We start from the raw sequence: 18,317 nt of genomic DNA on the forward strand, positions 1-18,317 counted from the left end.
TTTTTAACAATATCCAATGGTATATTATTTTGATAAAGATGCTTTTTCTTGTTTTGTAATGTTATAAAACCCAAGAGTTAATAAAAAAAAAAAATGAAGTTCATTTTTGTCCTGTATGTGTAAGACAAACCCAACAAAGTCCTGTACACACACACATGAAACAGAGCAGGATATTTCCCTGTACATCTCTCCATACAAAAAAAAAAAAATGTATTCAAATTCTGGTGCTGTCTAAGTAACACAACACAAACCCTCTCTACTACTAGGCACATTGTGAAAAACAAGATACTGTTAAAAACAAAACACTTACACTGCATGTGTGTAGCAATCCTGCCATATCTCAGTAGAATCAACTCACAGGATTCCAATATCAACAAGTTTATCTATGAAAAGGCAGCACTACAAATATTACACAGGGCCCTAGAACACCAAACAATGAACAAGACTGCTACAATCTCTACAAGCTAGCATAAACACCTAAGCTCAGTCACACTTTTTTTTTTTATATACTTTTTATTTAAACAGTTTTGAGGCATAACAAACACCATCAACATACAAGCTCCATTGGCATTAGAGAACAAACACAGGTCATAAAGCATTCAAATGCTACACTGTAACATGGGTTACCAAATACTAGGCTACATAGTGATACCCCATCAAATCTCATGATTGCTACATTTTGGAAAGTTAGATTACTGGCATGCACAAGTCCCAGGATATTGCCAATATTGATAGTTGACATTTTGCTCAAATGAATGCTTATTCTAAGTTTCAGCACATATGAGGGCCTTACGTGGAATATAGCTCAGTCACGCTTGTCGAACACAGATGCCCAATCCTGCATGCCCTCTCACACAGCCTGCTCCAACCTCTGCACCCACCATCAGTCATTGCCTACAACCAACTAGCCTTACCCCACAGCCTGCCTCCAACCACCCAATTCCTCCCCATCAGCCAGTCCTGCAGCAAGCAAGATAGATATCCTAAGTCAGCCATTCCCACAGTCTTGCTTACCAATCCCCCAGCCAGCTTCCAGGGTCAAAGCCCCCACCCAAGGCAACAATGGATGGCCATCCAGCCAGCCCCTAACTTTGGAACACTCCAACAGCTTAGAGGACTCCCCCCCCCCCCCCCCCCCCAACCACCACCAAGCAAATCTCAGTCAACCTCAGAGCCTCTGCCATGGCTGCACCCCAGCCAGCCCCCATAACCCCCCAAATCAGACTTCCTCAGCCAGCCCCTAGAACTCCCAGTCCCCACCACAGCATCAGCCTTGGACTCCCTTCCCACCAGGAAGCTCCCAACCTCAAACTAGCCACCCCCACCGCCAAAAGCATAGGATGCTCCCAGACACAGATGGGTCCCCAGGCTCAAACCCTCCACGAGTCAGTCAGTCAATCTCAAGCCTCAGACCTCACCCCCAGCCTTATATCCTCCACTCCCGCCAGCCGGCCGGGCTCAGGAAACATTACCCTCCACCCCACGGTCAATCCCCAGCCAGTTGCAGAGCCAGAACCAGGCGTGGACCTCACCCCTCATACCAAAGTCACAACTGGAACCTCCCCAAGTGCCAACCCAGAACCAGACCCCTCCTTACTCCCACCAAGCCATTGAAAAGCCAACCCCAGACCCTTCCCCTTAAAGCCAGCCCGCCTTGTAACCCCCCACCAAAGCTAGCCATCAGCCTCAGACCACCGCCCCCCAGCTTCAGATTCCTACCCTACCCAAATCCCTCCTCTGCCAGCTTTGGTGGCACCCCCTCACCCAATCATTGACCCACCCTAGCCATTACTCCCCCAATCCCTTCAGCTAGACAGCCCACCTTGACCCCTCCAAGCCTGCTTTGAGCCAGCCCTGTATCCTTTCCCCATTCCACCCCTGCCCAAAAAGCCAGCCTCAAAATCCCTCCCCAGAGTTCGCTCTGCATTCTCCCCTTACAGAGCCAGCCTCAGACTCCTTCCCCCCACCAAACCAATCTCAGATGTCTTCTCACTCTCTCCCCCTCCCCCCAGCCTTGGAACCTCCCATGTACTAGTCCCCAACCTCAGACTCCCCCCACCACCAAGAGCCAACCGCCAGCCTCAAAGCCAATCCCTGATCACTTTCTGACCCCCCTCCAGAGCTATATTGTCCCTGGTTAAGTTTCTGGCCTGGTGGCAGGATACCACATATTTTACTGCTATAATTGTCTTTTTTCCTCCAGATTACATAGAGTTTTTCCTGCTAATTATTTTGTGGAACGTATTTGATTTTCTCTGTTAGCTTTAGGGAATGTGCATCTCTAATATATTTGTATTTTGTTACATCCAAGCTCTAGATGAGACTAATTAATTTTCCTCTAAGAGCCTCCTGTTCTTCTAAGTGCAGTGAAAAAGGAGTGCCCTATTCACACCATGACCTCATGAATGGATGAGTAGCGGACTATAAACCTGGTAAACCAGTGTTCAAACCCCAGTGCTGTTCCTTGTGACATTGGCCAAGTTGCTTTACTCTCCATTAGATGTTAAACCCTCTGGGGAGAGGGAAATACTTATTGTACCTGAATGAAATCCACTCTGAAGTGCCAAAAAGCAGAATATAAATACATACATAAATTTAAAAAATTCATAGCCAAGCATCTTTGCACAGCTATTTCTGTAGGAAATAATCCCAAGAATAATTTTTCTAATCTCTTTGTACTTTTCACAGTAAACAACACCTAAAGCTTGACTTTTAAGAACCCCTGTAATCCCTAACAAAAATGCATTATTGTTAACCCATTACCTGGGTACTTTTCTCTTATGCATACTTATTTTGGATGAACTAATCCCCACCTACTTTCTAACAAATGATAAAGTTTGTGATAAACTCCTGTCTCCAATACAGTTTATTTCTGGGGGTCTCACATCCCTTCCTCAGTTCCTAGACCTTTTCAGAAATCAGAAGGATTGGCAGTTTTTAAGATTAAGTTTTAGACACTAAATAACCCGCTATGTACCCACTCAGATCTACCACTCCCTGCACCTAAAACACAGTTCAGATCTTGCTGCTTTGCATACTTTTAGAAGTTCATAAGGTCTCTTTTAATTAGTTCATAAAATTAAAAAGAAACCTCTTCATTCAAAAGATCCAGCACAGCATAATCAGGAAGAAATGGAGCAAAGTTATAAACAGAAAGCAGCATTACCTGTTCCAGCCCCTGAGGTGGAAACAAAGGATATCGTTTAGCCACTCCGGAAAAGCTTCCTGTCTTCTCTTTATTCTCCAATCTTCCAGTCAGCTGAATTCTTAATTGGTAGCAAGAGAGGTGAGCCAGGGTTGATTTAAAGCCACACAACGAGCTGCTAGAGGCTGTCAAAATAACAATTTGCCTATTCCTTAGCACTACTGCTTCTTCTTTGGGTCTTCTTCACATGTGGTCTTTCTTTTTTATTCTAACATATGTTGCATTACTTATATTTTTACCCTTTTTTAAAAATAAGTTATTGAAACTTTTATTATGGCCAGGTCACCCATTTTCACACATCTTTTTTCTGGTGTCTGCTCTTCAGCTGTCCATCAAGGTGTATTCATGCTTTGTGTGTATCAGTGTGATGTTTGCATGGGACTGTGATGAAGCTCAGCACAGCAGCACCCTTCCTCTGATCCCACTCCACACCCCCCCACCCTTCACCCATTTACCAAAATTTAGACTGGTGAGAGCAGTCAACATGGAGGTTCAGAATCTTACTTCCTCCCAAGGGATTAAATATAAATGTGGGAGAAAAGGGGGATGTTAGCGATTCTATTTCAACTGGCAGTTAACTTCTAACACAGGGCTTCCCAAACCTGTCCTGAGGAAGCCCCACAGCCAATCAGGTTTTCCAGTTATCCATATTGGATATGCATGAGTTAAATTTGCATATCATGGAAACTCTACATGCAAATTTATCTCACACATATTTTAGTCCTGGGGGAATTCTGCGCCACTGCAAAGCACAGAATTCCACCCCCCCCCTGCGCAGAATTGCCAAATTCTGCACAGAAAATGGCAGAGGAGACCCTGTCATGCTGCGAACGGGACACGCGAAAATGAAAGCCCCAGTGCGCCGTTTTTAGGCCTCTGTGTGCCGTGGGACGCGCTCCACTCGCAACAAAGATGAAGGCCCCGGCGTGCTGTTCGCGGTGAAGGCCCCCATGTGCCGCGAACAGAGTGTGCTCCACTCGCGGCGAATATGAAGGCCCCAGTGAGTGAATGTGTGTGTGTGAAAGGAGAGGGTTGTGAGAGAGAGAGCGGGGGGGGGGGGAGGGTTGCTTGAGTGTGGGTTTCAGAGAGAGGGAGCCTATATGAGGAGATTGTGAAGGAGTGTGTAAGTGTGTGAAAGACTGGGAGCTAGTGTGTATCAAAAAGGGATTGTGTGTATGTGAGGGTGCTAGCCTGTGTGAAGAGATTGTGTATGTGTAAGACAGAGCCTGTGGGAAGGGGTGTGTGAGAGAGAGACATAGGTAGCCTGTGTGAGGATGTATGTGTGAGAGAGAAAGGGAGCAAGCGTGAGTGTGTATGCAAGAGAGAGGGCCCTGTATGAGGGGATGTGTGTGTGTGTACTAGAGAGAGAGGGAGCATGTGTATGAGAGAGGGAGGGACAGAGGGAGCCTGTGTGAGGGGCAGTACTGAGAACGGGGTCAAACTCTGGGAGTGGTGATAGAGTGGAAGGGGTTGAGCCTAGAGGTGGAGGGGAGAGATACTGGCAGGTGGAAGAGTTGGGGCCTGAGAGGGCAAAGTGGCCAGAGGAGTAGGGAGAGCGAGTGGAAGGCCACTCTTACAGTGAATTTCTAGGGAAATTCTGCATCTCTAAGTAATAACTTTTTTCTGTATTAATTTAAAATGTAATTACTTAAAGACTGTCATGTAAATTGTGTTATTTTGACCAATATAAAGTTTGCAGAATTTTAAGGTTTTGTACGCAGAATTCCCCCAGGAGTAATATTTCTTGTGGATACCCTGAAAACCTGAGTGGCTGTGGGGCTTCTCCAGGACAGGTTTGGGAAGCCCTGATCTAATGCATTTTTCTCCTAGGTGCTGCTCTTTTAAGGAACTTTTACAAGCGGGGCTGACCGGCACTTGCAGAGAGACAGAAAGGCTCCCAAGCTGGCATGTGAAATGACTGGTTGCAAGCTGGATTGGATCATATTTTGGGGTCATAATGGTGCTCTGCTTTGTAGTAATAATTACCTGTTCCCAGATCTGTACAGCTTCACACAGTGCTGCAAAGTGGCCCCGGAGGGAAATGCTGGATTTCTGACGAGCCTCACCCCTCCGCATTCCAGTACTAGCAACAGTGATTTCAAATAGTGCAAGCAGAGGCTACAAACATCACAATACGGACGCGCTAAAACTGTGCATCCAAACGGGCGCCCGCTCTCCTAACGCGTGCCCATCCACCTCTCCCGGGTGCGGTGTTAAAAAGTAAGCGCTAGGGGAAACTGTGCGTGCCTAGTGCCTCCACGGGATCGGGCGCCCAGAAGTGTCAAGGACTCTGCCCGCGGGCCTCCCCGCGAGCAGGCACTTTTCCCTCGCTTCTGCTGCCCGTCGCGGCTGGTGCCGCCGGAGTCGGGCCTTCAGCGCGGCCGGAGCCGCGGACTTGCCATTTTCATTCGGCCCGGAGGCCGCCCATCAAGCCTCCTCTTCACCACGGCCGGAGCCACTGACTTCTCCGCCGTCCATCGCGGCACACAGCTGCCGCCGACGTCGCCATCGTCTTCTCGGCAGGAGGCCGCATCCCCGGGCTCGATTGGCGGCTGGAGTCGCCCCCGGGGCTTTCTGCAGCGGCTGGAGCCGCTGCCGTCATCAGGGCCTGTGTTCAGGCCCAGCCCTGCTGCCTCTGATGCCTACGTTGGTGCAGGCCGCTGTCCGCGGTCCTGCACAAGCTCCTGCTTCTTCCTCAGGCGCGCGGCCGCGCCTTTCTTCAGAATTTAAAGGGCCAGCCACAGGAAGTGTTGCTGGCCCCACCTATGGATTATTTCCTGCTTCAGCCCTATAAAAGGGCTGGTCTTGCCATTGTTCCTTGCCTTGCATCGAAGTTACTTCACTCTGGAAGCTCCTGCCTGCCACAGCTCCGTCAGGTCTTCTTCGTGGAGCTCCTCATCGTTTCGTCTTCTCATCATGTCATGTCATGTCTTGATTGCCTGAGGTTCCCGTCCAGGTGGCCTGGTGTCTCGTCTTGATCTTCCGCTTCCTGATGTCCCAGGTTCCTTGGTGTCTTGCTCCTGTGTCTTCAGCGCTCCTGAGCCTTCTGGTCCTGTCAGGCCTTGGTGCCTCGGATGATGTCTTTCCCGAGTTGAAATGGCCTGCAGGTGGAATTCGTTCCTGTGCTCCTGAGCCATCTTGTCCTGCCAGCCTTTGTGCAGCTCCGGATGACCGGCTCCGTCGAAGTTCTGCCTCGGCTGGATCCTTCCCTGAGCTCATCCCGCTCTCTGCGTGGTCCATGACCAGCCTCCTCGGGCTGTGTAGGGTGCGCAGTGGGACAGGATGGTCCACGACCAGCCCATTGGATCCACCCGTGAAGGTGGGCTGAGTAGGGCGCCCTGAGAAACAGTGCCAATGTTCACCGTCCCAGCTTCTCATCTCGTCCAGACTTCGTCAAGTTCCTCGTCTTGTTCCTGATGCCGTCGCATCGATTCTGGTCCATGAAGTCTTCGTGGTCCGTGATGTCTTCGCATCAGCCCTGGTGTCATGTCTTCACAACAGTTCTAGTGTCATGTCTTCATATCAACTCTCGTCGGTGATGCCATTGCATCAACCTTGGTGTCATGTCTTCATGTCAAGGCCTCCGTCTTCCCTCATCCTCAGGCCGGCCTGCTGCTCCATGCCGATCTAAGCGGCAGGTCCAAAAGGGCTTGGAACGGTCGGAGGACCATTCCCCTACCAACATCATCTTGTTCTTGGTGCTGGGAGCTTGCAGGCCTGGCAGAGGGTAAGACCGTAGTCCCGCCATGCTGGAACACGCCGTCAACCCTCGGTTCGGTCCTGGATCCATCTGGGGTCAGGTCGAGGCCCAAGGGCACACGAAAACATCCAACACGTAACAAGAAGAAGTGGCTGTGCGTGGGTTAGGAAAACGGACACTCAGTTTTACAAGCGCCCGTTTTCCTAACCCGTGCACAGCCACGGGTTAAGAAAATAGACGCTCGTTAATTAAGCATCAGCTTTCCTAACCTGACTTTTTTTTTTTTTTTACCTTACTCCTTTTTTCAGTTCCTCCAACTTAATATCGCGATGATAGTAAGTCGGAGAAACTGCAGAAAAGCAGTATTTTCTGCTTTTCTGTTAACTTTAGGGGCTCCTCAAGACTTAATGCCTGCTCTGAGGCAGGCGTTAATTTATGAGAGTAAAAATGTGCGCATCTGGCAAACATTTATTTTTTACGTAAGTGGGTAATAGCTAATAGCCCCATCAACATGAATGTATATGTGATGAGCGCTATAAGCTACGCACTGGTTTGGACACGGGTTTTGAACGCCCTAATCCCCTTATTGCATAAGGGGTTACAGACGCGCGGCCAAGCACTCGTTAACCTGTGCGCTAAGCTCAGCACGCGATACTGCATCGGCCTGACAGTGCATTAGGATATATGCTCAAAAACCAGGCCTGGGTTCCCAGAAAGACGAACCAAGTTGAAATGGTGGTGTATCTATAAACAAAAAGGCAAAGTGGTTGCATCTGCGTACCAGGGGATATTAGAGATGATATACAGTAAAGGTCAAACAAAAATCTCTTGTTTACAAGTGAATCTTGGAACTTTCCGTTCATCTCAATGAAGAAGCCTGGTATAAAATTTGAAAAGATGCTCATCCGATCGCACTATGCTGTACATGTTTGGACCTGACAATCAAACTTTCTCAATGCATATATAAGTTTCCTGTTTATTTTTGCAGATTCATCTCTCAGTCTAGCCCCTTCTGATTTGAGCTTTAGGAAGGAAAGGAATGTTCCAAGAAATTTCAGGTGAGGTAGGCTTCCTTGCCCTAGAACTGGGAGAGATGCATGAGTCTATTAAGAGGAAGAAGTTAAATCTCCCAAATGTTACTAGCTACCAGATTCATGATTGCCAAATTCTGAACATTTTCACCAGATGCTGGGCACTGGAGAGGTCATCTTTTTGAGGCTGCATGTGTAGAAAAATTGACATAGTGTCTGAAAGGCAATAGCCATAAAAATGATACAGCCTGGGGAAAATTCTGGGAATTCTAATGTGTCACTATGAATGATGCTATGGACTTGCCATGCTGGAATGCTCTTTCCACTTTTGTACTGGATTCAATGTGCTGTGATAGTTGCTATGGATTTTACTGCTGTTTGGTTTTGTATACATCACTATTGTCTGAGTTAAGAAATAAAAAAATTAAAAAACAAAAACCTCAGGACTGGTCCAATGTCTAGTTCCTTGAACTGGGTCACTTGACAACTCTGTGCACTATGGGCCCTGAGCAACTTCATTTGAATAGCACTGGACAAGGTTACGTTTTCGATTAGCTGAGGGGAAAAGTTCTCGTTAATTTTCACAGTTTCAAGGCTCCTGGTAACTAAGTTATAGGGTACAGGCCCATGGGGTAGTAGTATAAGTAACATAGGCAGCCGGTGCTGCTGCTCTGTCTCTGACCCAGACCTGCCTTCTCTTGTAGAAGATTTCAGGTCAGTCTTGATTATTTTAAACTTACAGCCCTTACATTGTGGTATCTCATATTTACAATCAGTACTACAGGTATACATTGGGAGGGGAAGGACTGGACTCAAGTCTCCTTCCAGGAAAAGGGTCTTTTTAGCAACTCTGCAGACTGAAATGGAGAAGGAAACCCTGATAGAAACACATTACAGAGCTCTATATTTATTTAGATTTTTATATTCCACTTTAAAGCGGATTACATTCAGGTACTGTAGTATTTGTACCAATGGAGGGTAAAGTAACTTGCCCAAGGACACAAGGAAAGACAGTGGGACTTGAACCCTAGTCTCCACTGCTCTAATCACTAGGCTACACCTCCACTCTGTAAATCCACTCTATAAATCAGATCTTTGAGGATATTCAGTTCTGTCCTGCTATTCCAGTAATGACACACGCACCATACACACACACACACACACACACACGCACGCACCATACACACACACACACACACACTTCTGCCAAATTTGCCAGTGCAATCCAGCTGTGCAACACCCCTTGCTATTCCAATACTTCAGCACAAAGCTCTGCCAATGTACCACACTCCTGCCCTACTGCACCCACCCCCAGCCCATTCCAGTACTGAGATGTCACACACAGCTATGTTAATGCACCTGACATACTGACATATATTTGACACGGTGCTTCTTTCATACAGATTATGAAACTGTACAGTATAGCGCAATATTAGCCCTCCTAGGCACACTGCAAAATGTATTTGAAATATCGTATTTCCGCGCTTGACTGCTCAGTGCGGAGTACAGTGATTCCACACACAATGTATAGACAAATTAGTGAAAGTGTATATTAATGGTAATAACAAAGAAGCATGCACTTTTATGTAAAGTATTACATCAGATATTTGGCTGTATTCTGTCTGCCTTAACCGAATACAACCTGCACGCCTCCCTCGCGCTGTGTCCGCTGCTTGCTCGCTGCCTCTCCCTCGCTCTGAGAATGTCCAGCCCAGGCTAGGACCTGGCTGGGGTGCTTCCTGCTAGTCGCAGTGACAGATGGCCGGACGAATGGTCAGAGGTAGATGGCGCTGGACCCAGCATGGCCTTGGAGTCCCCAGTCGATTTCGCTGAGCATTAGATTTCCTCTGCTGAAGGCCAGAAGGGCTCCTCTCTGAGGGCTACAGTATCCGATTCTCTGAGGGGGTGCACTTACTGCCCTATGCTCTGGAAGCGGAGAGGAGGGCACCATTAAAAAGTAAACAAACCCACGTCTCTCAGCTCACTGAGGCCAGAGGGAAAGAGCCTGTGCGCCTGCAAGCCAGCAATTCAAAACTACAAATCCCAGAATACCTGCGCTGAAAACCCGGGACCGGCTCAGCTTTCCTGCCGGACTGACGTGAGGGGGATTCCTTGTTTTGATTGGCTGACTTTGGGAGCTGTCTTAGTAGCTGGACGGTACTAATTAACTAAGCGACCGGGGGGGGGGGGGGGGCAGGTTGATGGCTTTGCTTTTCCTCCCCCGCCTCCACACGTCTGTGACTCCGGCTCCGCTCTCCCTTCCGTGGTGGTGGTGGTGGGGGCTCCCTGGAACCCCAACAGGTGCCTTTGGTGAAGGCAATTAGTGGAGTTCCTTAAACCACTCCCCTCCCAGGGGCCGCGCTTCTCCAGGTGCTAAACGGCGCTTTGCTTTGCGTGAGGTTCTCGGTTCCCTGCGGCCCCCGCTAATGTCCTCTCATCTTTTGGAGGAGCTGTCGCAGGCTTCCAAGCGCCTGCTGGACTACGAGCGGATGTACGCGTACGAGAGCCGGCTGGGCACGTTCACCGACTGGCCCTTCACGGAGGGCTGCCGGTGCACGCCGGAGAACGTGAGTGACTGCGGCTCCTGGGGGGGGGGGGGGGGTCAGCCTGCAGCTTCCTCACCTTTGCGCTGCGCTATGGTAAAGTGGCAGTTCAAAGTCGGATGCAAAACTTAAGTGTGTTTTCATCCAAAATGAGACTTTTCTGCTAATAAATCTGGCCTCTTCCCCTCCCGGCGAAACATCCTCCGCATTAAGAGTCACTTGGAAATGCCTCTTGTTTTCCTGCACCCTGCCTTCGTCGCGGCTGCGCCTAGCTAACCTCCTGCTAAGTGCAGCCACGCTGACCACTCCGCTGCCTTCCCTCTCTCTGTTCCGCAGATGGCCCGAGCTGGCTTTGTCCACTGCCCGAGTGTGAACGAGCCGGACGTGGCTCAGTGCTTCTTCTGCCTCAAGGAGCTGGAGGGCTGGGAGCCGGAGGACGATCCGTGGTGAGCAGGGGGCGCACCCTGGCGGGGGCGCAGAGGTGCCGGCTCTGCACTCTGCGGTGCTCGAGCACGCCCAGTACTGACCAGCGCCCTCACGATGGCTAGGAAGGGGTAATTTGGGGTTCAGTACCCCCCCCCCCTCACCCCAATCCTTTTGAAAAGTTGCCCTTCTACGCAGGGACTGACCTTTCTAGGGAAATCCCTGGTGTTTGGAGCCTCTCCTCTGAAAATTTGCTACTGTTCTGGAGAACTAAAAGTGCTTATCCTAGCTGGTATTAACATGCGTGAAGAGCAACCAAAACTCTTAACCTTTTAAGGTGGTTCTTTGCTGGGGGACTGACTGGCTTGTGTTAAAACTTTGTGTATGCAAATGGCACCACCTGGAGGCCTGCTCAGCTGTGTTATAGTGGAATAGGCCATTGGAAGAAGGGACCAGTGTTGTCTTAAACTCATGCGTAACTTTCCATCATTGTCTAATTCTTTGACTGGTCCAATAAAAGGTGACCACCTATTAAAATTGTAGGTTGGCTTCTTCCCTGGCTGTACAGCCTTGGGGGGGGGGGGGTTGTATTTGCAATGGCTAAACTCCAGCCAAGGGCCTATTGCTGCAATCTCTGGGCTGGGGGGGGGGGGGTTGGACCCCCTTAATTTTGCAAATGAAGGCTCATAGCTTAAAAGCAGTTGATTCTGAAACCCAAAAAGAATAGGAGCAAATGGCGGGGGGGGGGCAAAAAAATCCCCTTGCAGTAACTATTATGTTGACCAAAGTTTCCCCCCTCCTCTCCTCAGGATGGAACACACCAAGCGTTCCTCTAACTGTGCTTTTGTCACTCTAAAGAAGAACTTTGATGACCTGACCATGGAGGAATTCATCCGGTTGGAGCTGGAGAGGACAAAGTGCTTCTATGTGAGTGTCCTCTGGATTCATTTTACTGTTACAATATTTATAGTCCACTGTCTTAGCAGACCCAGCTGTTCATGGTGGATAGCAATCTATAAAATTATCAATAAAACAGTAAAAATTACATAATCATTAAACACTTCACTAAACAAACACTTTCAAAGCTTTCCTGCCAAGTCTCACCCTTAAGCTTCCCATAAGCTTCACCGGAGGGCTGTACTTGCTGCCCGCTCGTTTTCTCATCTCCACCTTCCCCCTGCCCCCTCCCCCTCAAAAGAAAAAATGTTTCTCATCTTTGCTTGCTCAGTGCTTTGTGGGAGAGGGAAGATGTAATTCATATTATACAAATGCTGACTGTAGCTTTTTTTTTCCTTTAAGCGTAAGCGCATTAATGATATTGTCATCCTGTTTGAAGAAGCTCTCACAGCCACTACAAAGAACATGCTGGAGTACTTTGCCACGCACCACCAATGCACTATTGACCTAGATTCCTAGCAGACCTTCTTAAAATGGGAAGAGATGCACTCATATTGGACTCCTGTGCTGTTGGCTGTCTCTTGTGTTTCCATCTGGCTGAGGGCTGGATTTACGATTAGAGTGTCCATAGGCAGAGGACCAGGGGTGGAGGGTTTCATCCCTAGAAGTCTGAGCAGTAGTGGGTATCCTAGTTCTTGGTCCCCTAGACTTGTGCCTCTGCCTATACACAAATCTGGCCCTGATCTGGCTGCCAGAGCTGTTTCTGTCATGGACCTCTGTTCCAGCTCTCTGAACATTTAATGCGAAGCTAATATTACCAGAAACAAACTTATAATGCAGGAAGGGACTCTTTGATTTGAAGTAAGTATTTTTTTTCTTCTTTTTCAGGGGGAGGGAGGCTGCTCTTCTATTCTTTTAAAGAAAGTTAACTTATATAAATGTAGCCAACTGTACCTTCTGTGAACCTATTCCTTGGTTTAAAAATGGCTGAAACTAATAAAATTGTATTTTATATTAGTGTTTCATGTTTTATATCTTTACTTTGCCTTTCTATGTAGAACACATGCATTCTTAACATCTTATGGTGATGTTTGTTAGACTAACCATTAAACAAAGATGGTGTTAATCTATGTAAGAGATGATACCAGACGAGGGATCTAAGTGCACAGCTGCCAGAGCTTTGATGCAAGGTATTATAAGCCTATGGCCAAACTTATCTTACTGGGAAACAAACTCCTGTTATTCCTTCTTGAATGTTTGCTATCTAGGGCTGCAGTACCCCTGTTTGCATATGCACATGGTTGGACACTGGCCAGGAGAGAGGCTGCCTTAGCTTTGATCCATGACAGTTATACATATTCCACCTCTCACATGGCAGAGGAAGATTTTGGAACTTAGGCCGATGCAGTATAGTGCACTCAGCCAAGTGCATGGCTTTACATGCGGTTCAGCATGTATCTTAGATGCGCATCCAAAACACCTTCTGCAATAAGGGGATTAGTGCAGCCAAACCAGTGCATAGCTAATAGTGCTCATCACATGTAAATTATGCAAAACATAAATGTAGGCACAGCATGCACATTTTTACTTAAATGTTAATGCTGACCCTGGAGCAGGGGTTAATTCTTGAGGAAACCTACAGTTAACAGAAAAGCTGAAACTACTGTTCTTACCTTTTTTAAAATAATTTTTATTGATTTTTCAGAATTAGACAGAAAAATAAGTAAATAATTACACCATAGTTTAAGATTTCAAAATCCAGAATTTACCTTCCAATGACAATTATTGGTCTAATTATGATCTAATCAAAAGATATCATTACATTACACATCTGAAATACCAGAGCCATGGCAAACTAAGGGAGAGACAAAACAGAAATTAATATAACCCACGATCATGCATTGTGATCCTGCTTTTAATTACATTTCACTGGTCTGTGCTGGTAACATGGCTAATCTTTTTTGCTCAACAAAAGTTTTTAGATCTGGGGCAAAGAATATATAAATATCCTGATGTTTCTTAACAATACATTTACAGGGATATCTGAGGGTAAAAAAGTCTAAAAGTCAGGAACTCTCTTCTTCTAACTTGAGTAGTAATGGATAAATCTAGAAACATTTTAACCCAACTTTCATGGAAAATGATAGGGTATTTACCAAAATATTGTTTCATAACTTTATTTAAATCAAGTAAATTTGAAAAGGAAACCAATAGTAAACCCTATCAATTATCTGACTGTCAGTACTTTCAAGAAAATTTGTGAGATTTCCTTGAAAAGGCATCTCTTCTGTATTCAGGTTTGGGTTTCTCTTAGGTAAAAAATAGCAATAACTAATTATCAGTAAATCATTTTCTGAGAAACTCAATGTTTCCACCAGAAATGACTTTAGCATTTCCATCGGTACCTGCCCATCTACCCTAGGGAAGTTATGCAGGCGCAAATTCAATTGCTTATTATTATTTTCAAATAGTCGTCTGGATAAATAATCTGACTTTTGCTACAGTTGACTGAAATTCTAAATTCTTTTCCTCTTTATCCTCTAAAACATTTATCCTTGATTCAGAATTCTTAATATATTCTTGGATTTGCATTAAGTCCTACTGATTTTTCCCTGTCGCAATGTCCACCTTTTTCTCTAACTCTCTTATAGCTATTGACTATTTAACACTTTTCTATACCGACCTTCATGGTTAGATGACCATATCAGATCGGTACAGATTTTAGCCATCATATCCCATAACAGTTCCAATGTGACCACACAGGGCGCTTTAAAGTTTGTGTGGTCACCCCCTGAGGCTAGATCTCCTCCCTCAGCCGTTATTCCATTCCCACCTCCGGGGTTCCTGACTCAATAGAATTGAGTTCTTCTGGCGAGCCTCCCATGAAACCTTCAGCCGCCCTGTACATTGGTGGTATATCCAGATTGGGACTCAGCGACTCTTCCTCCAAAGACTTGGGCTGTTCTTCCAAAGAGCCTGAGTCAGCGGTATCCTTAACTGCTGGTGATGCAGGAACAGACAGAAAACGAACAATTTCTTGCTGAATAGGAGACAGAGGGGGCAATGAGGGAAAAACCCTGATCTTCCCCTTCTGTTTTGGTGGCATCTTATAATATGATTAATTTTATCAATCAGCTCATTCCTGCTAACAATGCAATACTACTTACCTCTGTGGCGGTGACTAGTGTAGCAAAGTTCCTCCTCAAACCTCACTAGCTGAGCAAAGCCATGCAAGCCCCTTAGGTGCGCGCAGCTTTGGTGGCACGCCGGCGACAGTGGTGCACCTAGAGCACGCCGCTCTTATGGCGTCTCCTCTGCCCCTCCCGATGACGTTGGGGCTGGCAGGCAAATGAAACCAGAGGAAATATCGGGGCTCTCCGGGTGCTCCTTCTCACTCACACAGTCACAGCCTGTTCTTACAATTTTAATAGCGTGGTGCTATAAAGTCGAAGTACTCAAAAAAAAAAAAAAAAAAAAAAAAAAAAAAAGTGGGAGGTCAGGTTAGGAAAAAGGATATTCATAAAATTGACTGTCCGTCTTTCTAACCCATACTGACAGGCCATCTCTTCTGGGCTTCCAATGCTGTGGAGGCACTAGGGATGCACAATTTCCCCTAGTGCCTCCTTTTTACTGCAGCAATCCATTTAAATATTAAATTGTGTGTGGGAGGAGAGCGGGCGCTCAGTTATGAGCTCCTGTGTTGGCCTGCTAGTGCATAAGGAGGGTGCAGGAGCTAGAGCTGTGTGTTGCGGCTTCTATCCTGCCATGGAGAGTAGGAACTTGTCATGTCTAAAACATTTAACTGACAATTTTACATGTTTACCAAAGTAAGTCACAAACTAACTAAAAATAGGCACGAGTCCAGCACACCTGATGATGGCCCTGCTCTGTGCACACAGCTGAGGTAGCAAGGAGTTCTGTGCATGCATTCTGTGGTACAATTTAGTGTTCCTCCATGTGAATGCTATGTTAAGCAAGGGATTGGCTTTTCCTCCCTACTGCAGACTGGGAGGGAACTTCCCTAACCCCCTGCCTAACCTTCCTTCTCCTCCCCACCTCCTAAACTTAACCTACCTTTCCTCAATTTTTTTTTTCTTGTATTACTTACTGCTCCTTGGAACAGCGGCTAATGGCTGCTGTCCCGGCCAGCCTCCGGCCTGCCACTTACGCATGCGGTCAGGCCCTCTTGAAAATGTGTGTGCAGGGCCCAGCCATGCACGTAGTACCAAATCTTTTTTTTTTTTTTTTTTTTCCGCGCACTGGGCTCTTAAAATTCAGCTGTAAATGCACATACGAAATGGAAAAGTGAAATACCATTCTAATAAGAGTAGGCAAGCTTGTACACTGCTTCTAAAACCTTGCACATGAGAATCTAATCTAATCTTTTCTTTTTTTTTTTTGGCACCTGCCCTATGAAAAACATTTGAGGGAACAGTGCTCCTAACCATAACTTAGTATGCCTAAGCTATGTTTTGTGCCTTTAAATCATGCTGTCTAAGCATAAACAAATTAATGTACACAAACTTGATTTATGCATGCTCTTAATGGTGTGCACACTTTTGGGGTCAGATGGGGTTTGGTTTTTTTTTATTTCATGCTTTATTTGTATACTAGTAAGTTGCTGCAGCAGGTGTTTAAGTTTTTTTAAAATTAGGTCCTGTCTTATATTGGGCCTAAGGAAAGAAGGTTTCACCCAAATATCCCACTAGATGTCACTCTCTCTCCTTCAGTGTAAGGACTGAAGCAATGGTGCTGATGCTAAGGTCTCATTTTCATAACACAAAGCAGCCAATGTAATAAGACCCACAGTGAAATCAGCGTTAGTATCTTTTTTTTTTTTTCTCCCCATGCAACCCAATCAGGTGCCGCTGTGTATGTAAATGAGATGTGTGCCGCTGTCAACTCCATCTGGAAAAGTGCACACACCTGGGCACTCATGGTCATAAAGTGGTACAGAGATCCACATGGCATCTGTTTGGCAGGGGCTAGTAGGCACCGGTAATGCAGCAGCGATTTCTCCAGCTGCCCTGCAAAATGTACCTTAGCATCTGGGGAAAAAGTGAAGGTAATCCATGATTACCCCAGAGCTGCATGGACAACTACATTAATGCCAGCAAAACCAGTCTCCAGACACAGGCTTTAACTTAACTCCTGCTCTGAGACAGGTCCTAAAAAAAACAAAAAAAACCCCACATTAACGGATGCATTCCTTACTGCATAGCCTGTGAATAGTTAATTTGCCTCATTTGCATGTAGTAGCAGCACTAAACCAGCCAAGTGTTTTTAAGCAGGTTTCTGCATGCATTTTTCCCATGCTAAATATTATGGGGTAGATTTTTTAAAAATGCGCATTCGTGTACTTTTTTTGGCACACCAGGCGCAAACAAAAGTATGCTGGATTTTATAAGATACGTGCGTATCTTATAAAATCCTGGATCGGCGCGCGCAAGGCTGCCGATTTTGGGCAGCTGGCGCGCGCCAAGCCGCGCAGCCTGCCTCCGTTCCCTCCCCTCACCTTCCCCTCCCTTCCTCTACCTAACCCACCCCCCCGGCCCTATCTAAACCCCCCCCCCCCTACCTTTGTCCACGGATTTACGCCTCCCAGAGGGAGACGTAAATCCACGCGCGCCAGCGGGCCGCTGGCGTGCCGAGATGCGACCCAGGGGCGGTTCCGGAGGGCGTGGCCTTGCCCCGGACCGCCCCGGGCCGAAACCACGCCCCCGGGCCCGCCCCGACAAAAAACCCCGTGACTTACGCGAGTCCCAGGGCTCTGTGCGCGCCGGCAGGCCTATGGAAAATAGGCGCGCAAGGCCCTGCTCGCATAAATCCGGGCGGATTTACGCGAGCAGGGCTTTTAAAATCCGCCCCTATATACCTGCCTAAAGCTAGTGGGGGGAAAAACATGCATAAACCCCTGTAAGCATGCACAAAAACCTACAGCAGCTTTAATGCTGCTTATTCCATTAGCCCTAAAGAATGGTAGTGGCATGTTTGTGTCCCAGTATTAAGTTGTATGTTTTTGGTTTTTTTTTAAACAAAAATCTCTTCACTATTTGCTAAAGCTATTGAAACATCAAGTATAACAGAAAGATATCTGCCTCATCATTGTGATAATCTATGTGTGAAAGATGTCCTATGGAGGCTGATCACACCATCTAGCATCTCATACCTAAAATCTACAGCTAGCCAGACATACCCTATTACAGGGGTGGTTTTCTCCTGTTCTCTGGAGCTACAAGCAGGTCTGGTTTTCAGGATATCCATAATGAATATACGTGAGAGATTTGCATGCACTGGCTCTGTTTATGTACAAATTTATCTTATACAAATTATCTGTGGATATTCTGAAAACCAGGTATGTGGTTCTTAAGGAGTGGATTTGGCTACCCCTGCCCTATTAAGATATACCCCTTTCTCTCTGCGTATTGTACTTGACATCCACAAGCCATGCCTCTCTTGTCAGCCTGTAGCTGCTGCTACTACTCTGAGACTAGCAATAGCAGGATTTGGCAGGGTAA

General features: G+C 46.7%; 2 protein-coding genes across 6 annotated transcripts in view; one reads left to right on the top strand and one right to left on the bottom strand.

Moving 5' to 3' along the window:
* Positions 1 to 11,184, bottom strand: part of LOC115087662 (protein FAM171B-like) — a 27,905-nt gene extending 16,721 nt beyond the window's left edge. Inside the window, exons 1-2 of one of the 5 annotated variants that reach the window (XM_029595113.1) lie at positions 11,109 to 11,184; positions 9,535 to 9,862 (exon numbers count right to left, since the gene is read on the bottom strand). The gene's annotated coding sequence lies outside the window, so the exon portion shown is untranslated. Of the gene's footprint in view, positions 1 to 3,166; positions 3,371 to 9,534; positions 10,164 to 10,756; positions 10,777 to 11,108 lie in introns of those variants that run through there. The other 4 variants (XM_029595114.1, XM_029595117.1, XM_029595116.1 and 1 more) reach the window with 4 other exon arrangements.
* LOC115087663 (baculoviral IAP repeat-containing protein 5.1-like) lies at positions 10,221 to 12,813 on the top strand. The gene is made up of 4 exons (XM_029595118.1): positions 10,221 to 10,503; positions 10,816 to 10,925; positions 11,712 to 11,829; positions 12,202 to 12,813. The coding sequence occupies exons 1-4, from the start codon at positions 10,363 to 10,365 to the stop codon at positions 12,316 to 12,318; spliced, it is 486 nt and encodes a 161-aa protein (XP_029450978.1). The 5' UTR covers positions 10,221 to 10,362; the 3' UTR covers positions 12,319 to 12,813.
* Positions 12,814 to 18,317: the final 5,504 nt, after the last annotated feature.

This window comes from Rhinatrema bivittatum, chromosome 3 (genome assembly GCF_901001135.1).
Source record: "Rhinatrema bivittatum chromosome 3, aRhiBiv1.1, whole genome shotgun sequence".
Lineage (NCBI taxonomy): Eukaryota > Metazoa > Chordata > Amphibia > Gymnophiona > Rhinatrematidae > Rhinatrema > Rhinatrema bivittatum.

What these genes read in the sequence shown, in the direction of transcription:
- LOC115087663 (XM_029595118.1), top strand. Translation starts at nt 10,363, where the DNA reads ATGTCCTCTCATCTTTTGGAGGAGCTGTCGCAGGCTTCCAAGCGCCTG. An exon ending in GCCGGTGCACGCCGGAGAAC is followed by an intron (nt 10,504 to 10,815) that starts GTGAGTGACTGC and finishes TCTGTTCCGCAG; the next exon opens with ATGGCCCGAGCTGGCTTTGT. An exon ending in GAGCCGGAGGACGATCCGTG is followed by an intron (nt 10,926 to 11,711) that starts GTGAGCAGGGGG and finishes TCCTCTCCTCAG; the next exon opens with GATGGAACACACCAAGCGTT.